This window comes from Engystomops pustulosus, chromosome 6, assembly GCF_040894005.1.
Source record: "Engystomops pustulosus chromosome 6, aEngPut4.maternal, whole genome shotgun sequence".
Lineage (NCBI taxonomy): Eukaryota > Metazoa > Chordata > Amphibia > Anura > Leptodactylidae > Engystomops > Engystomops pustulosus.
In genome coordinates, this window is record NC_092416.1 from 86,294,645 (window position 1) to 86,310,841 (window position 16,197).

Here is a 16,197-nt window from a genome sequence, read left to right on the forward strand (position 1 = left end):
GGGCCACAAAATGAGGGGGGATGAGGGACCACAATATGAAGCAGATATATAGGGTCAAAGTATGAGAGAGATGAGCGGCCACAATATATGGGGAGATGATAGGTCAGCAAAATTAGGGAGAGATGATGGGACCACAATATGAGGGGGAGATAATAGGTCCATAATATGAGGGGGAGATACAGGGCAACAATCTGATGGAGAGATGATAGGTAACAATGTGAGGGAGTGAAAAGGGGCCACAATATAAGGGGGGGTGAGAGGCCACAATATTAAAGGGAAATGAAAGGGGCTACAATATGAGGAAAAGATGAGGGGGCACAATATGAAGGAGATATGAGAGGGAGCATGATATGAGGGGGAAATAAAGGGTGACAGTTTGAGAGAGAGAGAGAGAGAGATAAGAGGTTACAATATGAGGGGAGATTAATATTTTTATTGTACAAATGTGGAATATGTGCCTGTAATACATATTGTACTATCCATGTTATATCTTAAAAAATAATAAAAACAGAATTATAAAAAAAAAACAATATGAGGGGAGATGATAGGGCCGTAATATGAGGGGAAGATGAAGGCCACAATATGAGGGAGAGATAAAGGGTCACAGTATGTGAAAGAGATAAGAGGCTATAATATGAGTGGAGATGATAGGGCCACAATATGAGAAGGACATCAGTGGGGCCACAATAGGTGCTTGCAGAGATTGCTTTTAATAATAGGTCTTACCACTTTACCTCATGTTTTTTGTAATGTATGTGTATGTGGGGGGGGGGGACAGGATATTAGGTAATTTACCAATATACATCTATTAATAGTTCTGCACAGCATTCCTGATATGTAAATACCTCATAAGCCAGACAGACATTCCTGTCCATAAAATGGCCGCAGATGAAGGGTCATGTGATCACATGATTCTCCATCTGTGGCCAGCAATATGACCTGACCTCAATCCCACTAAATATCTTTAGGGTGAGCTAAAATCTGCCACCGGGCAAAAGACTTTTGGGCAAACATTCAATAGCTTGAACAAACTGCAAAGGAACAGTAGAAGAAAATCCCAGCTGAGAAGCCTATAGATGGCTATAAGAAACATTCGGAGGATGTCATCACTGCCAATGTGTGTACAACCAAGTAATAATTAAGGGCCTTTATTGCTGCACCTTCTGTTTTTCTTCTACGAAATTGCAACATGTAATTTGAAAAACAATGATTTATTGTTGTATTACTTTGGACCACTAATTAAAAAATCCTTAGGATATAACTTTTGTTCATTTCCACTTATTTCTTAATAAATTGAACAGTCTATGAAAAAAATGAAGGGGTTCTAATAATGGTGATCATCACTGTATAAGTAAGTGCTCCTGGTTTATCATGCTTGATTTTTATTGTAGAGTTCGTGTAAGAGATGTATTAGTGCTAAGTAGCTAAGAACCAATGTACTGGGGAAATGCACTTTGGTAGAATTAGAGTTTAATAAATACTGTTTGGATGAAACGTAGCATTATGTTTATGTTTTCAGATACATATACACATACTAATGCATATAAACACAAATACACCAATCTATATTCATATGCCTGCACTGGAGAAGATGAGGGGGCACAATATGAAGGAGATATGAGAGGGAGCATGATATGAGGGGGAAATAAAGGGTGACAGTTTGAGAGAGAGAGAGAGATAAGAGGTTACAATATGAGGGGAGATTAATATTTTTATTGTACAAATGTGGAATATGTGCCTGTAATACATATTGTACTATCCATGTTATATCTTAAAAAATAATAAAAACAGAATTATAAAAAAAAAACAATATGAGGGGAGATGATAGGGCCGTAATATGAGGGGAAGATGAAGGCCACAATATGAGGGAGAGATAAAGGGTCACAGTATGTGAAAGAGATAAGAGGCTATAATATGAGTGGAGATGATAGGGCCACAATATGAGAAGGACATCAGTGGGGCCACAATAGGTGCTTGCAGAGATTGCTTTTAATAATAGGTCTTACCACTTTACCTCATGTTTTTTGTAATGTATGTGTATGTGTGTGGGGGGGGGGGGGGACAGGATATTAGGTAATTTACCAATATACATCTATTAATAGTTCTGCACAGCATTCCTGATATGTAAATACCTCATAAGCCAGACAGACATTCCTGTCCATAAAATGGCCGCAGATGGAGGGTCATGTGATCACATGATTCTCCATCTGTGGCCAGCAATATGACCTGACCTCAATCCCACTAAATATCTTTAGGGTGAGCTAAAATCTGCCACCGGGCAAAAGACTTTTGGGCAAACATTCAATAGCTTGAACAAACTGCAAAGGAACAGTAGAAGAAAATCCCAGCTGAGAAGCCTATAGATGGCTATAAGAAACATTCGGAGGATGTCATCACTGCCAATGTGTGTACAACCAAGTAATAATTAAGGGCCTTTATTGCTGCACCTTCTGTTTTTCTTCTACGAAATTGCAACATGTAATTTGAAAAACAATGATTTATTGTTGTATTACTTTGGACCACTAATTAAAAAATCCTTAGGATATAACTTTTGTTCATTTCCACTTATTTCTTAATAAATTGAACAGTCTATGAAAAAAATGAAGGGGTTCTAATAATGGTGATCATCACTGTATAAGTAAGTGCTCCTGGTTTATCATGCTTGATTTTTATTGTAGAGTTCGTGTAAGAGATGTATTAGTGCTAAGTAGCTAAGAACCAATGTACTGGGGAAATGCACTTTGGTAGAATTAGAGTTTAATAAATACTGTTTGGATGAAACGTAGCATTATGTTTATGTTTTCAGATACATATACACATACTAATGCATATAAACACAAATACACCAATCTATATTCATATGCCTGCACTAACACATACATACACAGACACATTACCATATACAGATACAATTTACAGATGCCCTACACACAAACTAAGCTTCCATGTTGGATGTATCACTTGTAGGGAGATGTGGGGCATGAGTGCATCTCATAAGCCAGTGGTGGCGAACCTATGGCATGGGTGCTAGAGGTGGCACTCAGAGCCCTCTCTGTGGGCACCCAGGCCATCACCCAGCACACCACCTGCAGTCACTGGCAGCCCAGAAAGTGCCATGTTCAGCCCTATTTCAAAGTGACTTGAAGAGTAAGGGAGGAGCAAGGAGGAGTGGCAGAGCTGGATTATCATTGAAGCCCCTTCTCAGGGCTTGCAATTCATTCTGTTAAGGGAACCTTAGAGGGAAGCTACAATAATAATCCGAATTTCTCCATCTTTCTACTGTATTGGTGTCTTCAGGACGCCAATACGTTCAAATCTGTATTGGGGAGCAATAAGTTACTTTAAATTGCCATTTGGCACTTTGTGAAAAATATGTGGCTTTCGGTTGTTGTTTGGGCACTCGGTCTCTAAAAGGTTCGCCATCACTGTCATAAGCAATTACTGAGGTACACAGTTTAGAGGGACTGTACAGACAGCTTCCTGCTCCTGAATCCATGACATACTGTCTGGGCCCGCCTCCTCCCAATCTGATAGCAGCAGGCAGCGGAGGAGAGTTAATCACATCTGCAGCAGCTTCATAGCAAACAAAACATAAGTAAGTCTGGCACCGCTCACAGTCCGCTCTTAGTGCAAACTGATTCTGTTACTACTGCGATTTGGATGGCACAGGAGCATGCGATCACCAATATTGCCCTATTGAGGATCTACTGTTGATCAGTAGGTGGTCACTGGGAAATTTTACAGTAAAGCAATCCATAGAGACTTTGATGAATGTAAATACCTAATGTAGTAGTTGCACCAGGAGGTGCAGAAAGAGGTGGTTTTGTCCTTCTTGGCGGAACAGGTGGAGGTGTCTTCCTGCCTTCTAATTGCATGGGAAATATTGGCTGCAAGCCCTGGTCTACATTATGTTTTGAGGTACAGTGGCGTGGATCTATAAAAAAAACACAACAGATACATTTGGTATAAGATTAAGACCAAACAAATCTATATATCATCAATATCTCTGAGCTGAAAAATCCAATATTAACGGTATATAGTTTGCTATTATGGGCTTTAAAGGGAACCGTCATAAGCAACTGGCCTAATAAACCACTACCAGTATATTGTCAAGCAGCATAACACCTTGTAGTTTTTGTTTTTTTTTACATGGCCCATGGTGGTGCTCATCCAGAAAATCATCTTTGAAGTGAGATGTAAATTGTTTGTATGAAGTCAAGGAGGTGGAGGAGTTTAACACTTAAGTCAAAGTAGAAAACTCTATGGGAATCACCTCCTCCACTCATCATGCATTGGACTTCAGGAGATTTGCTTAATGTATTTGGATGCATGACCATTAATTACAGTGGAGGGAGCTTTTTGAGGAAGAGAGAGCTTGGTGTTTAGCTGATTGGCAACATTTCTGGTTCCCTTTAATGCTGTAAATTCACTTTATGTTATTTACACCCTTACCATCAACCTTTGAACTACTTCTGGAACTTGCCACGTCAAATTTATTGTCATAAAAAATTAAGTTAAAGAGGACCTGTCACCCCGAAAATGACCCCCACAAAATGTGCCCCCTCCCCCCCATCATCCTCACCCCGCAGACTTTCTCCTATACATTGCCGGCCGGCCGCGCTGCACTAACAGCAACTGCGGCCGCGTCAGGCTTGCATACATCGCCGAATCGCGGAGAGCCGGCAGCGATTATGCAATACATGCAATGCTGCCGGCTTCTCCTACAGGTCCCCGTAGACAGGGGGCGTGGAGGGGGTGTGTCGGCCGGCCCCCTAATGAATAAGGCTGACTGCCGGACACAAGATACGAGAATCCGATCTCTTATTTACTAAGAGGTCGAATTGCTTTAAATCAATTTACCACAAATACATTTTTTTAAAAACTGGGGAGAAAGGGGCTGGGATGAGGATTATGGGGGGAGCACATTTTGTGCGGGTGACAGGTCCTCTTTTAGTACATCACCTATAATAACAGAAAAAATAAGCAGGTGAAATGGCAATCTCTAATTTCTTTTTGTATTTATTATATTTATTTGCAAATGCATGAGGGACAATGTTTATTTGCAAATTGGGGGCTGTGTGTATATGAAAAACAGATGTATGGCGTCTGGTTCTAGTGTTGTGTTTCAGTACAGAGTTTAGTCTGGCTATTAATTTGTGTACATGGGTCTGGGCCATGTGCTGCATTTCTATAAAGAGCCTTGCTCTGGTGCTGTATTTCTGTAGGGAGTCTGATTCTGAGCTAGTTTCTGCTGCAGAATATTAGCCATGAATAATAGTCGAGGGAGCACCAGAAATGCGTTAGCTGATGTCTTGATGTGTTTCATGTGAATCTAAATGGGTTAAATAAAGAAGTAATCTGAACTGGACAAGCTGAATCTTCAACTTTTTTGTACTCAACAAGTGGAGTTCTGTCAGGTAACTTGATTTGTGCTTAAATTATCAGCTGTTGATTAATGGGGGAGCAAAATGCAACACCCCTGCCAAGTGTAGGCAAGGGGGTAGTTTTGAATAGGGCCCTCTACCTGTCAGGATCCATCTGGTGAGCCTGCGCAACTCAATCAAGTGATAATGCTAATCTGCAGCTGTAGCCTCTGACTGGAAAGGCAATAGTTAAATGGGTATAAGATGTTATCCAATGTGGCTGTATTGTAAACTGGAGTGTGATTGGAGAGGTGCTACCACCTGACAAAGGGGAATATAAAACCCTTGTGCAGTGGGAAAACATGGTCCAGACCTCATGGTCTTAGTCCAGACTACAGAGAGACAATTGGGTTGATTTACTAAGGGTCCATGGACCGCACAACGTTGATTACCGATTTAAAAGTGTATTGTGGTGCACGTGATCGTGCGGGCTTTCATGCAACACAAATCGGGGGCGGGCCGACGGACGATACGATGGATTCGGACTGAGTGCAGGATTTAACATTTAAATTGTGTCGCAAGACAATGCACTTACATACACCGGGAAGAACAATCTGAACTCCGGTGGACCTGAGCGGGCGGGCAAGCAACAGATGCAGGATATCGGGCGTACCGGAGTGCATGATCATCGGGGAACGCGACAGGACCAGTTAATTGAATGTGCCCCAGTGTGCACAGTACACCTCTAGTGCTGTCACAGAAACCAATCCCAGGAACTGAGTCAGGAGACTCTATCTCAGAGCTGCAGCTTCCACAGTTTGGACACGGTTCCATCTAAATTCTCCCAGCCTTCATATACTACCAGACTGGTGCATTATTCCTGCAGACCACTCTCCACGAACACTCCAGTACCAGAATCAAAATCTACTATTTGACCGGTTCAGCCTGTTACCTGCTACCTGTTGTAAAACAAACAACCGTGATTGATTCGTCTGATCCCTGGATACGGCTGTCTACCACCATGGGCTTCCCCATCCATTACCCAAGGACCTATCTTACAGACACTCAGGGTTTGTACCCTGGGAGAACCAGTACTTCAGCCTCTTCCTCCTTATATCTTGCACACACCACCTGCTGGAGACCTTCCAGGCTGTAGGACAACCCTCCGGTCCCCATACCAAGCACCGTGACATCAGCGTGCCCTAGGCCGCAATGACCAGCCACTCCAGTATTCTGAGCCCCGGCTGCCTCCAGGCCCCAAAAAGAGGGATGTTGCAAAAATGCTCTGTTTCTTATGTATGAGCTTTGTTCTGGTGTTGTATTTCTGTAAGGTGTTTAGGTGCTGAATTATTTTAATGAATTCAGGGGAGGCACTATATTATAAGTTGGGGGCACATTACATATTTTAATTATAGGATTAGGTGATATATACTTAATTCACCAAGATGTACCCGTTCATGTTATATATATATTGTAGCGGGGTCAGTTTTAATGTGACAAAGTCCATTGACACAGACAGGCTTGACGGCAGAAATGCGGTTTCCTTGCGGCTTTTATTGGCAGCCAAAACAATGCAGCTTTACAGGCAAGTAAAATAAAACAAAGCGGGAAACAAAAGCGGGCTCGTCTGAGCACTACCTGTACATCAGCAGGCCCCTCTCTAGCAAAATAGCGTACTCACAGTGGCTAGTGACACACGGCTGGCTAGCCTTCCAGAGCAATGTCTCTCACACAGAGCTCCAGCCCAGGATGCAGCTCTGGGATAAAACCCCTTCTCCCAGCTGCATTTGGTAATTAGGGCTGTGCAGTCTCTGGTCAGTGCATTAACCCTTTACCACAGGTAAGGAAGTAACATGAAAGGAATATATACACCAGGGGTCAGGAACCTTTTTGGCTGAGAGAGCCATGAACACCACATATTTTAAAATGTAATTCTGTGAGAGCCATACAATATGCACATGCCCCCATTAGATAGGTAGCCACAGCACTTCTCCTCTAGTAGATAGGTAGCCACAGCACTTTCCCTCTAGTGGATAGGTAGCCCCAGTACATGGCCCCCAGTACATGGACCCCAGTGAATAGGTAGCCCCAGTACATGGCCCCTAGTAAATGGGTAGCCAGCATATTCCCCCCAGTAGATAGGTAGCCCCAGTAGGTACCCCCACTAGTAGATAGGTAGTCCTAGTACATGGCTCCCAGTACATGGCCCCCAGTGAATAGGTAGCCACATCACATGATCCCCAGTAAATAGGTAGCCACAGCACATGCACCCAAATAGACAGCTAGCCCCAGCACATGCCCCCAAGAAGGTAGCCACAGCACATGCCTGCTAGTAAATAGGTAGCACATGCCCCCCAGTAGATAGGTAGCCATAGCACATGCCCTCCATTAGATAGGTAGTCATAGCACATTACCCCAGTAGATAGTTAGCTCCAGCACATGCCCCCAGTAGAAAGGTAGCCCAGGAACATGCCCTCAGTAGATAGGTAGCCACAGCACATGACCCTCCCAGTAGATAGGTAGTCACAGCACATGTTCCCCAGTAGATAGGTAGCCACAACACATGCTCCCCAATAGATAGGTAGCCACAGCACATGCCCAAGGTAGATTGGTAGTCTTGGCACATGCCCCCAGTAAATAGGTAGCCACAGCAAATATTTCCCCGAAGAGAGGTAGCCCCATCACATGCCTCCAGGCCGCAGTAGATAGGTATTCACAGAACATGCCTCCCAGTAGATAGGTAGTGCCAGCACATAATTGCCCACAGTAGATGGGTATTCACAGCAAATACCTCCCAGTAGATAGGTAGCCCCATTACATGCCCCCAGGCCCCAGTACATAGGTAGTTACAGCACATGCCTCCCAGCAGATACTGTAGGTAGTCACAGCGAAAAAAAAGGGAATACTCAACCACCTGCTCTCCCTTCAGCGGCTTCTCATCACTCTCGCGCTCTTCTCTATGACCCAGGCGCCGCTGCCATCGTTGCTTAGGCAATGGCGCCTGGGTCATAGAGAGGAGTCACCTAAGACATGGAGTGGCACTGGCGCTTGGGTCACACAAAGGACGCAGGCGGTGACATCCCTGTCTTCATCCAGTTATCATCGCTGTGTGTGTCTTACATGTACACACTGCCGATCGCAATTAATCAATGATTTGTCTGAGAGCCAGATGCAGCCATCAAAAGAGCCACATCTGGCTCCCGAGCCATAGGTTCCCTACCCCTGATATACACCATCTATTACCTTTCCAGCCGCTGTCCTACAATATATATATATATATATATATATATATATATATATATATATATTACTTCTCCGGGAGGGGAAGTAAATGTCCTAGAAACTGCCCTTGCCTTGCACTAAGTCTGAACATGACCTGTTACCCTTTTATACTTGACAATTATCATGATTTACTCATTTATAATTAAAAATAAACGACAGGCCACTTCTAAAGAATATTTTTTGCTTGTACCCAAAGGTTCATGGCAGGCCTACACATGGAATCCAAGGTACAAGCTAATGCTCAAGACAGGCAGTTGACAGATACTCAGGTCATGCTAAATTCTTAAAGCACCTCCTGATTTCCTGATGGTAGATTATACTCAACTTCACATCCCTCCTTCCTTTCCAGTAATGTGATTTTAGTATAAATAGGAACAGCCTCATTTAGAAGAAATTACGTTTTTTCAAATATTTAAATGATATGGTGGCAAGGGCGATATATACTTATAAGAGAGTGAACAGCTTTGATGTCTCTGGCTCTGTGCTTGGAGTGTGGGACGGAGGCATGATGAGAGCAGTGAATAAATTAAAAGACAGACGAGAGGTGCTCATTCGGATACATTAAAAACCTATATTATTTTAAATGCAGCCATTCCTATTTATACTAAAAATACTTTAAGGGGAGAACGGAAGGGGAGGTGAGTATAAATCATCTACCCAGAGGGAATCTGATGGTAGATATCCTTTCCCGTTTTTTCATTTCCATTTTTCACTCCCCACCTTCAAAGATCTATAACTTTTTTATTTTTACACATAAAAAGCTATGTGACGGCTCGTTTTTTGCGTAACAAATTGCACTTCATAGTGATTGCATTGAATATTCCATGCCAAGTACTGGGAAGCGGGAAAAAAATTCCAAATGCAGTGAAAATGGTGAAAAAACGCATTTGTGTCGTATTCTTGTGGGCTTGGATATTACGGCTTTCACTTCACGTCACAAATGACGCATCTAATTTATTCTTTGGGTCAGTACGATTACAGGGATACCAAATTTGTATAGGTTTTATAATGTTTTCATACATTTACGAAAATTAAAACCTCATGAACAAAAGTTGAGGGTGGTGTCATCTTTTGCGACTTTTGATAATGTTTTTAATTATATTATTTGTAGGATGGTACGACCTTTTGATCACTTTTTATAGAATTTTAAAAGTGCCAGTTTTGACGTTGGACGCGATTTTCCGTTACGGGGTTAAACGCAGTGAAAAAACGTTATTATATTTTGATAGATCACGCATTTTCAGACGCGGCGATACCTAATGTGTTTATGATTTTTACTGTTTATTTATATTTATATCAGTTCTAGGGAAAGGGGTGTGATTTGAATTTTTAGGTTTTTTTATTATAATTTTTTTTTTAACTTTTTTTTATTTTTATTTTTACTATTTTTCAGACTCCCTAGGGTACATTAACCCTAGGTTGTCTGATCGATCCTACCATATACTGCCATACTACAGTATGGCAGTATATGGGGATTTTACTCCTCATACATTACAATGTGCTGATAGCACATTATAATGAATGGGTTAACCCGAAGTAGCTTCGGGTCTTCGTGAGACCCGAAGCTACCATGGCGACGGATCGCCGCTCGCCGATGACGTCACAGGGATCGGCGATCCTCGGAAAGATGGCTGCGCCCATGTTGCGATCAGCAAGAAAACACCCGCGATCGGTGCCGGCAAGCAATATGCAGCAGAGACTTACTGGCTATGGAGAGGGCTCGGCCCGCAAGCCCTCTCCATGCATCGGAACGCGACCGCCACCGTGAATACACGGCGGGCGGTCGCGAACTGGTTAAAACATATTTGGATATAGAAGCATGGAGTTAGAGAACTTTAATTCACATGCACCTCACAGTAAGAGGGAAACTACCGATAAGAGAAGGTGACATGGCAGCTGGGACAAATGGCCAACATTGCACTTACTACACGTCTCTAAACTGCCTCTGGAAGTGATATCATAAGATAAGAACTTTGCTACTCTAGAGACAAAAAGATGTAGGTGAAACCAGCTTACCATGCAGGCTCTAGGGCAGTGGTGGCGAACCTATGGCACGGGTGCCAGAGGTGGCACTCAGAGCTCTTACACAAGAAGCGAGAAGGTGAATCTTCCTCTTCAGGGGACCCTGGAAGCTATAATCCAAATTTCTCTATCTTCTTTCTATTGTATTGGTGTCCTCAGGGCGCCAATACAATTTAAATTTGTGATACAGCTGGGATCAATAGGTTACTGCTTAAATTGCCGTGTTGGCACTTTGCGACATAAAAGAAGGTTTTGGTTGTAGAATGGGCACTCTGTCTCTAAAAGGTTTGTCCTCACTGCTCTAGGGTCATGAGAGTACTACGGTGGATAATTAGACACAACTATGTGCCATATCAGGGCTTAAAGATGGTACTTCCAGCAAGGTAGTATACAATTCAAAATTCTTTTATTCCAATCACTTAAAAACATGTTAAAACAGTTAAAAATATGTGCATATAATAAGGACAAAAATCCATTGATATGTAAAGTCCTTAGTCATAATGGTTTACATTCAATTACACGTATAATGCACATTAAAATAGGCAAAAAAGAAAGATGAGGGAGTAACAACAAAGAATATACCCTTTCACAATTAATGGAACTAGAAAAGGAATGGTATATAATAAACAGGTATATCAACAGGTATCATTACTCCAGTATACTGACACAGACAGATTCATACACCCCCCCTCCCCTTATAAAGGAAATAAATCATGGATTCTGCTTAGTCTTTATAGTGTTTAACCTAGAAAAAATATGGGTACAACTTGTGTATAGCTTGTGAATGTTTTTGAATGAGGACTGGTTCATATGGACTGGTTGCTCACTCATTGATGGTCAGTGTAAAATTCCAGAGTGGATGGGAACGCTCTAACCAGACACATTATGATCCATCTAGTTCTGTGATCTGAAAATGTGCTTAGGTTATCAGGGTACAGGTTCATTTACACTTTCACATAGCTTCTGAACACTGTGCTAGTATCTGACACATAGAAAGAGAGATGGGACAGATGAGAGATGATGAGATCCATGAGATGCCTATTGCACACAATGACACTGTCAGCTTTCCTACATCTCTGCTATTCCCCAACACACTAGATCTGCTGTGCCTTCCCTCTCCCTCCCCAGATAAAGAACTTATCTGACTGTAGCTTTACACGTCTCATGCTGCTGCCAGCAGGAACTCAGTGTCTGTGTCATTGAGAGCCCTGTCCTGGATGGGGAGGGGCTAGAGGCAGAGAGCATAGAGAGACAGAAATCTCAGCTCCAGGCTTTCACACAGAAATCCAAGAGGGCTGCCCCGACCCCAAGTCAGAAGTTACAGGGTCGTGTCTAGGTGCAACTGAAATTGTGTACCCCAGAACTGATAGAGACAGGTTGGATATATATCTGTAAAATGATGTATTGTTGTTAATAACAATGAATTACAGAATGTGTTATTTTGTTATACTGAGTAAATTTAAGAAACTTGTCTTTGTGGGAATACCCCTTTAAACCACAGAATAGATCTTTTCTATTTCTGTTAATTTTTACTGTTTGTTAACTTATGTGTGTATATGGTTACAAGAGGTTTGATGATTCAGAAGTTATACAACTCTTTATGACATACCTATTTATATTTATATATATATACCATTCCATTCATTGTGAAGGGAATATATTCTTTCTTTGTTGTTTCTAACTCCACTTCATTTTCTGACTAGTAAAATGTGCATTATGCTTCATTTGGATGCAAACCATTATGAATAAAGACATTCGAGCATCCACAACTCGTCATTTGATCTTTTTGTCCTTATCATGTGCGCATGTTTTTAACAATGTATTGGGAGTAAAAGAAGTTTGGATTTTATACTACCTCGTTGGAAGTACCCTTTTCATATTTTACTTTGCTAAAGGTAAAACTTTGCTTTGCTTTACTTTGATAAAGGAGTCTATGAACTGCATATGTACTATGGGGCCCTCTTTGCCTGACTCTTACCATTATCTACTTCTTCAGTTTTGGGTTTCTTTCCATCATGCGAATTGTCATAAAACACTAGGTTTTGGGCAACACCTGCAATTACACATCAAAAAATTTAAGTTCTTGGATATGACAACAAATCTAAAGTTAACAGACATACATAGAGCTCTAAATATTTCACTGCAAGTGTAACTTTTTTATAAACTGAAAATATATTTAAATTGTGACATAAATAGGCAAGTTCTAGATGGCTGTACGACAACTGACCGTCAAGAAATGCATTGGAAGAGTAATCTAAAGATTGAGAAAAATCATTACACCTCCTAAAGTCATAGCAAAACCCCCATCTTAATGTAAAATGTTATGTAAATGTACTTTACATACTATTCTGGGTCTTTGGTACTATTGCGGGCAGCAGGTTTGTTTCTAGTTGCACCTTATTTTGACCTCTGGACTCATCTACATATATGTATCTACAGCCAAACTCCATGTCACAACCTAAATTAAAAGAGTAATAAATAAACAAATAGTTAAACAACATTAACACCATCTTACAGTATGCATCACCGTAAAAGGACATTGTTTTGCAATTAATGGGGTTCTCCAGTGACATACAAGTTAACCCCAATCCACAGGATAGGGGTAGGGGCGTAACTACAGCGGTAGCAGCAATAGCAGCCGCTATGGGGCCCGCAGTGTCAGGGGGCCCCGTCAGCTGACCTGACACAATAAAGAATGGAGGATGTGCACCATTATATCTATATTGTACTGCACATTGTCCAGCATAACATGTATATAATATATACTGTGATTTATATATACAGTATCTGTGATGTGTATATGGTGTCTGTATACACTGTATGTGAGTATGTTACATATGACACTGTATGTACAGTATGCGTATATGCACATGAGTGTATTTATATGTGATTCTAACTCGCATGTGTGAGTATACTAATATGTATATTTTTTAAGTGGGAAGGGGGGTCTCATGCAGTAGCCTGCTAGGGGGCCCTGTCTCTCCTAGTTACCCCACTGGATAGGGGCTGTTCAGTAGGTGTCCCAGTGATGGAATCCCCACCAATCAGCAAGTTAGCCCCTATCTTGTGGATAGACACTAACTTGTATGTCACTGGAGAACCCCTTAAAGTTTTTATGAAAAACATTTAGAATTGATTAATTTTCTATTTGAATTTAACATCAAGATAAAAATATTTTCACACTTACTGTAGCTCCTTGTTGTGCAGTCTGGGACAGAATCATCAGATGGCAGGGAGTTTAATGACGGCACTGTACTACAGGAAGACTATAGGTGGAAGTGGAACAGCGTATTATATAGACACATATGAGGTTCTGTGTTAATTTGTGTCAATTGAATTACATTAACTAAGTTTAAAAGTTCATAAAGTGCTCTCCTGCTACATAATAATGGGTTTCACCTTCCAAAAGACATAGGCCCAGAGATATTAAACTGACTATCTCAGTTTTCTGTCTGGCTTTGCATTAAAAAGAATGACTCTGGAGCCTACACATGTATTTAAGAAGTGTTTGCGCCAGTTTTGTTTCGTGGCTGCACTGTGTCCGACAAGACAGACAAATGTGCACCTAAAGGGGTGTGTTAGTGCTTTGCAACACATTTTATACAGCGGCTCAACAGAATTGTGCCGCACACTGTGGGGCAGATTTACTTCTCCGGTCCATTCGCGATCCAGCGGTGCGTTCTCTGGCGGAGGATTCGGGTTCTGCCGGGATTCACTAAGGCAGTTCCTCCAACGTTCGATGTTAAATGCGGCGGTTTTTCCGAATCCGTCGGGATTTCATGCCCCCGATTTCCGTCGCCTGCATGCCGGCGCGCCACAATCCGATCACGTGCGTCAAAAACACGGGGCAATTCAGGGAAAATCGGGTAAATATTCGGGTAACACGTCGGGAAAAACGCGAATCGGGCCCTTACTAAATAACCCCCTGTATGTTAATGGTGCACCAGTATTCAGTAATCTGCTGCATCCTGCACATTCGTGTGGCAAACCACACTCAGTGGAGATTGCACTATTTTTGATAAATTAAAGGTAAAGACACCATTTTGGGATAAATATCATTTATTGTCTAACTTTCATTAACCTTTTTTAGGGAAAAGAGGGAAAATACTTTTACTTTTGCATGATAAAAGCATGTCATGTCATTTTTAGTTTGCCCATGGAACTGTGTTTATGTGTTTAGCTTCTATAAGTTTTGAGGTTTATTATTTTTTAGGACTTTCAGTGGGGGGTCTAAATATTATAATACACTTAAAAGTCAGGTTAAAATGGATGGGACATTAACAAATAATGATTTTTTATTTATTTCATTTCTAGAACAATTACGGTAAATACATTTTTTGAAAGTTTTTATTAATCCCACATGGAGCATGTGATTATTTGATAACTTGTATAAGACACTACACTACTGCTGTGTAGAACACATCATAAGCACTAATGCCAGACAGCATCTATCAGGGTCTAATAGGCATGTGCTAAGAATGGACCTGTGTGCTTTCACTAAGCCCCCAGCTGTTTTGCTAGGATGAAATACTTACCTCTACAAAAGCAGGTATCCTGGTGGTAGAAGCCTTTAGATGACCCATCTACTTACACCAATGTTATGAATTTAAATGGGACTTTGAACTGTTTATCTCTGTTATCTAAAGTGCTACGTTTTGCCGTAGTTAATGAGTTTCACCCTACAGATAAACAAAAAGCCATGGAGATACCAATGTACCTCCTCACCAGGCTCACATCAGTGATGAAGTCCACATATCCTCGTCTAAAGCCCCTCCCCTAAATTCTAAAAAGTTTAAAAATGGAATCAGTTGGACTGTTAAAGAGGTCTGTTTAACCTCGAGAAAGACACATTTGTTCAAGGGTGTCGGTATGTTGCATTTATGGATGTTTTTGACACGTGTTGTTTAAGTTTTTTAAGGCTGAGCTGTGTAGTGCCGGAGCAGCTTCTTTCTTGTTGATCCTACAGATAGAACTATTTAAAGACACTTGTAAGTTAAACATGCATACATTTTTCCATAATCACAGCATGTCCACTGATTAGAGAAGCCTCACATACTACAGGTCCATTTGGCTTTCTGCCTCTCTACCTCATCCTGTGAGTAATATGGAGATTAACCTAATGTTCAGTATTGACATTATAATTAAGCCAGCAAACAAGGGGGCTGCAATGTAGTGGTGATTGCCCAAGAAAATTATATGTCAGAGACCAAAAGACAATGAGGTGATACAGCCACATACACCACTTTAGACCAAAACCCCACTTCCAAATTCCAATCCCGTTTTAATTAAAATGGAGAAGAATAATCTCAAAAAGTACTGCTGAGAAACTTTCTCCTACTTATCCCGAGTACCCAAGTTTCTACCAAAGACACTCTCTAACCCCCAGGTCGTCCCGTTGTAGCTGGTAGAGGGTCCCTCATAGAACCTATTTCCCAAATTCTGGAGTCCAGTGTTAATTAGTGTTTCCGCATATTTGACACCAATGTCATTTTCTCTTTTTTTTTAAAGAAAGAATAGTTCATATGAAATA

The 16,197-nt window shown here is 41.3% G+C and overlaps 1 protein-coding gene across 4 annotated transcripts in view; it reads right to left on the minus strand.

The window, feature by feature from the left end:
- Nucleotides 1-16,197, minus strand: part of LOC140063930 (circularly permutated Ras protein 1-like) — an 83,103-nt gene that overhangs the window by 40,353 nt on the left and 26,553 nt on the right. For 2 of the 4 annotated variants that reach the window (XM_072110220.1, XM_072110221.1), the window contains exons 2-5: nt 13,855-13,933; nt 13,012-13,125; nt 12,646-12,720; nt 3,782-3,934 (exon numbers count right to left, since the gene is read on the minus strand). In XM_072110220.1, the coding sequence (XP_071966321.1) occupies nt 3,782-3,934; nt 12,646-12,720; nt 13,012-13,117 (334 nt within the window). In that variant the 5' untranslated portion in view covers nt 13,118-13,125; nt 13,855-13,933. The remainder of the gene's footprint in view (nt 1-3,781; nt 3,935-12,645; nt 12,721-13,011; nt 13,126-13,854; nt 13,934-16,197) is intronic. The other 2 variants (XM_072110222.1, XM_072110223.1) reach the window with 2 other exon arrangements.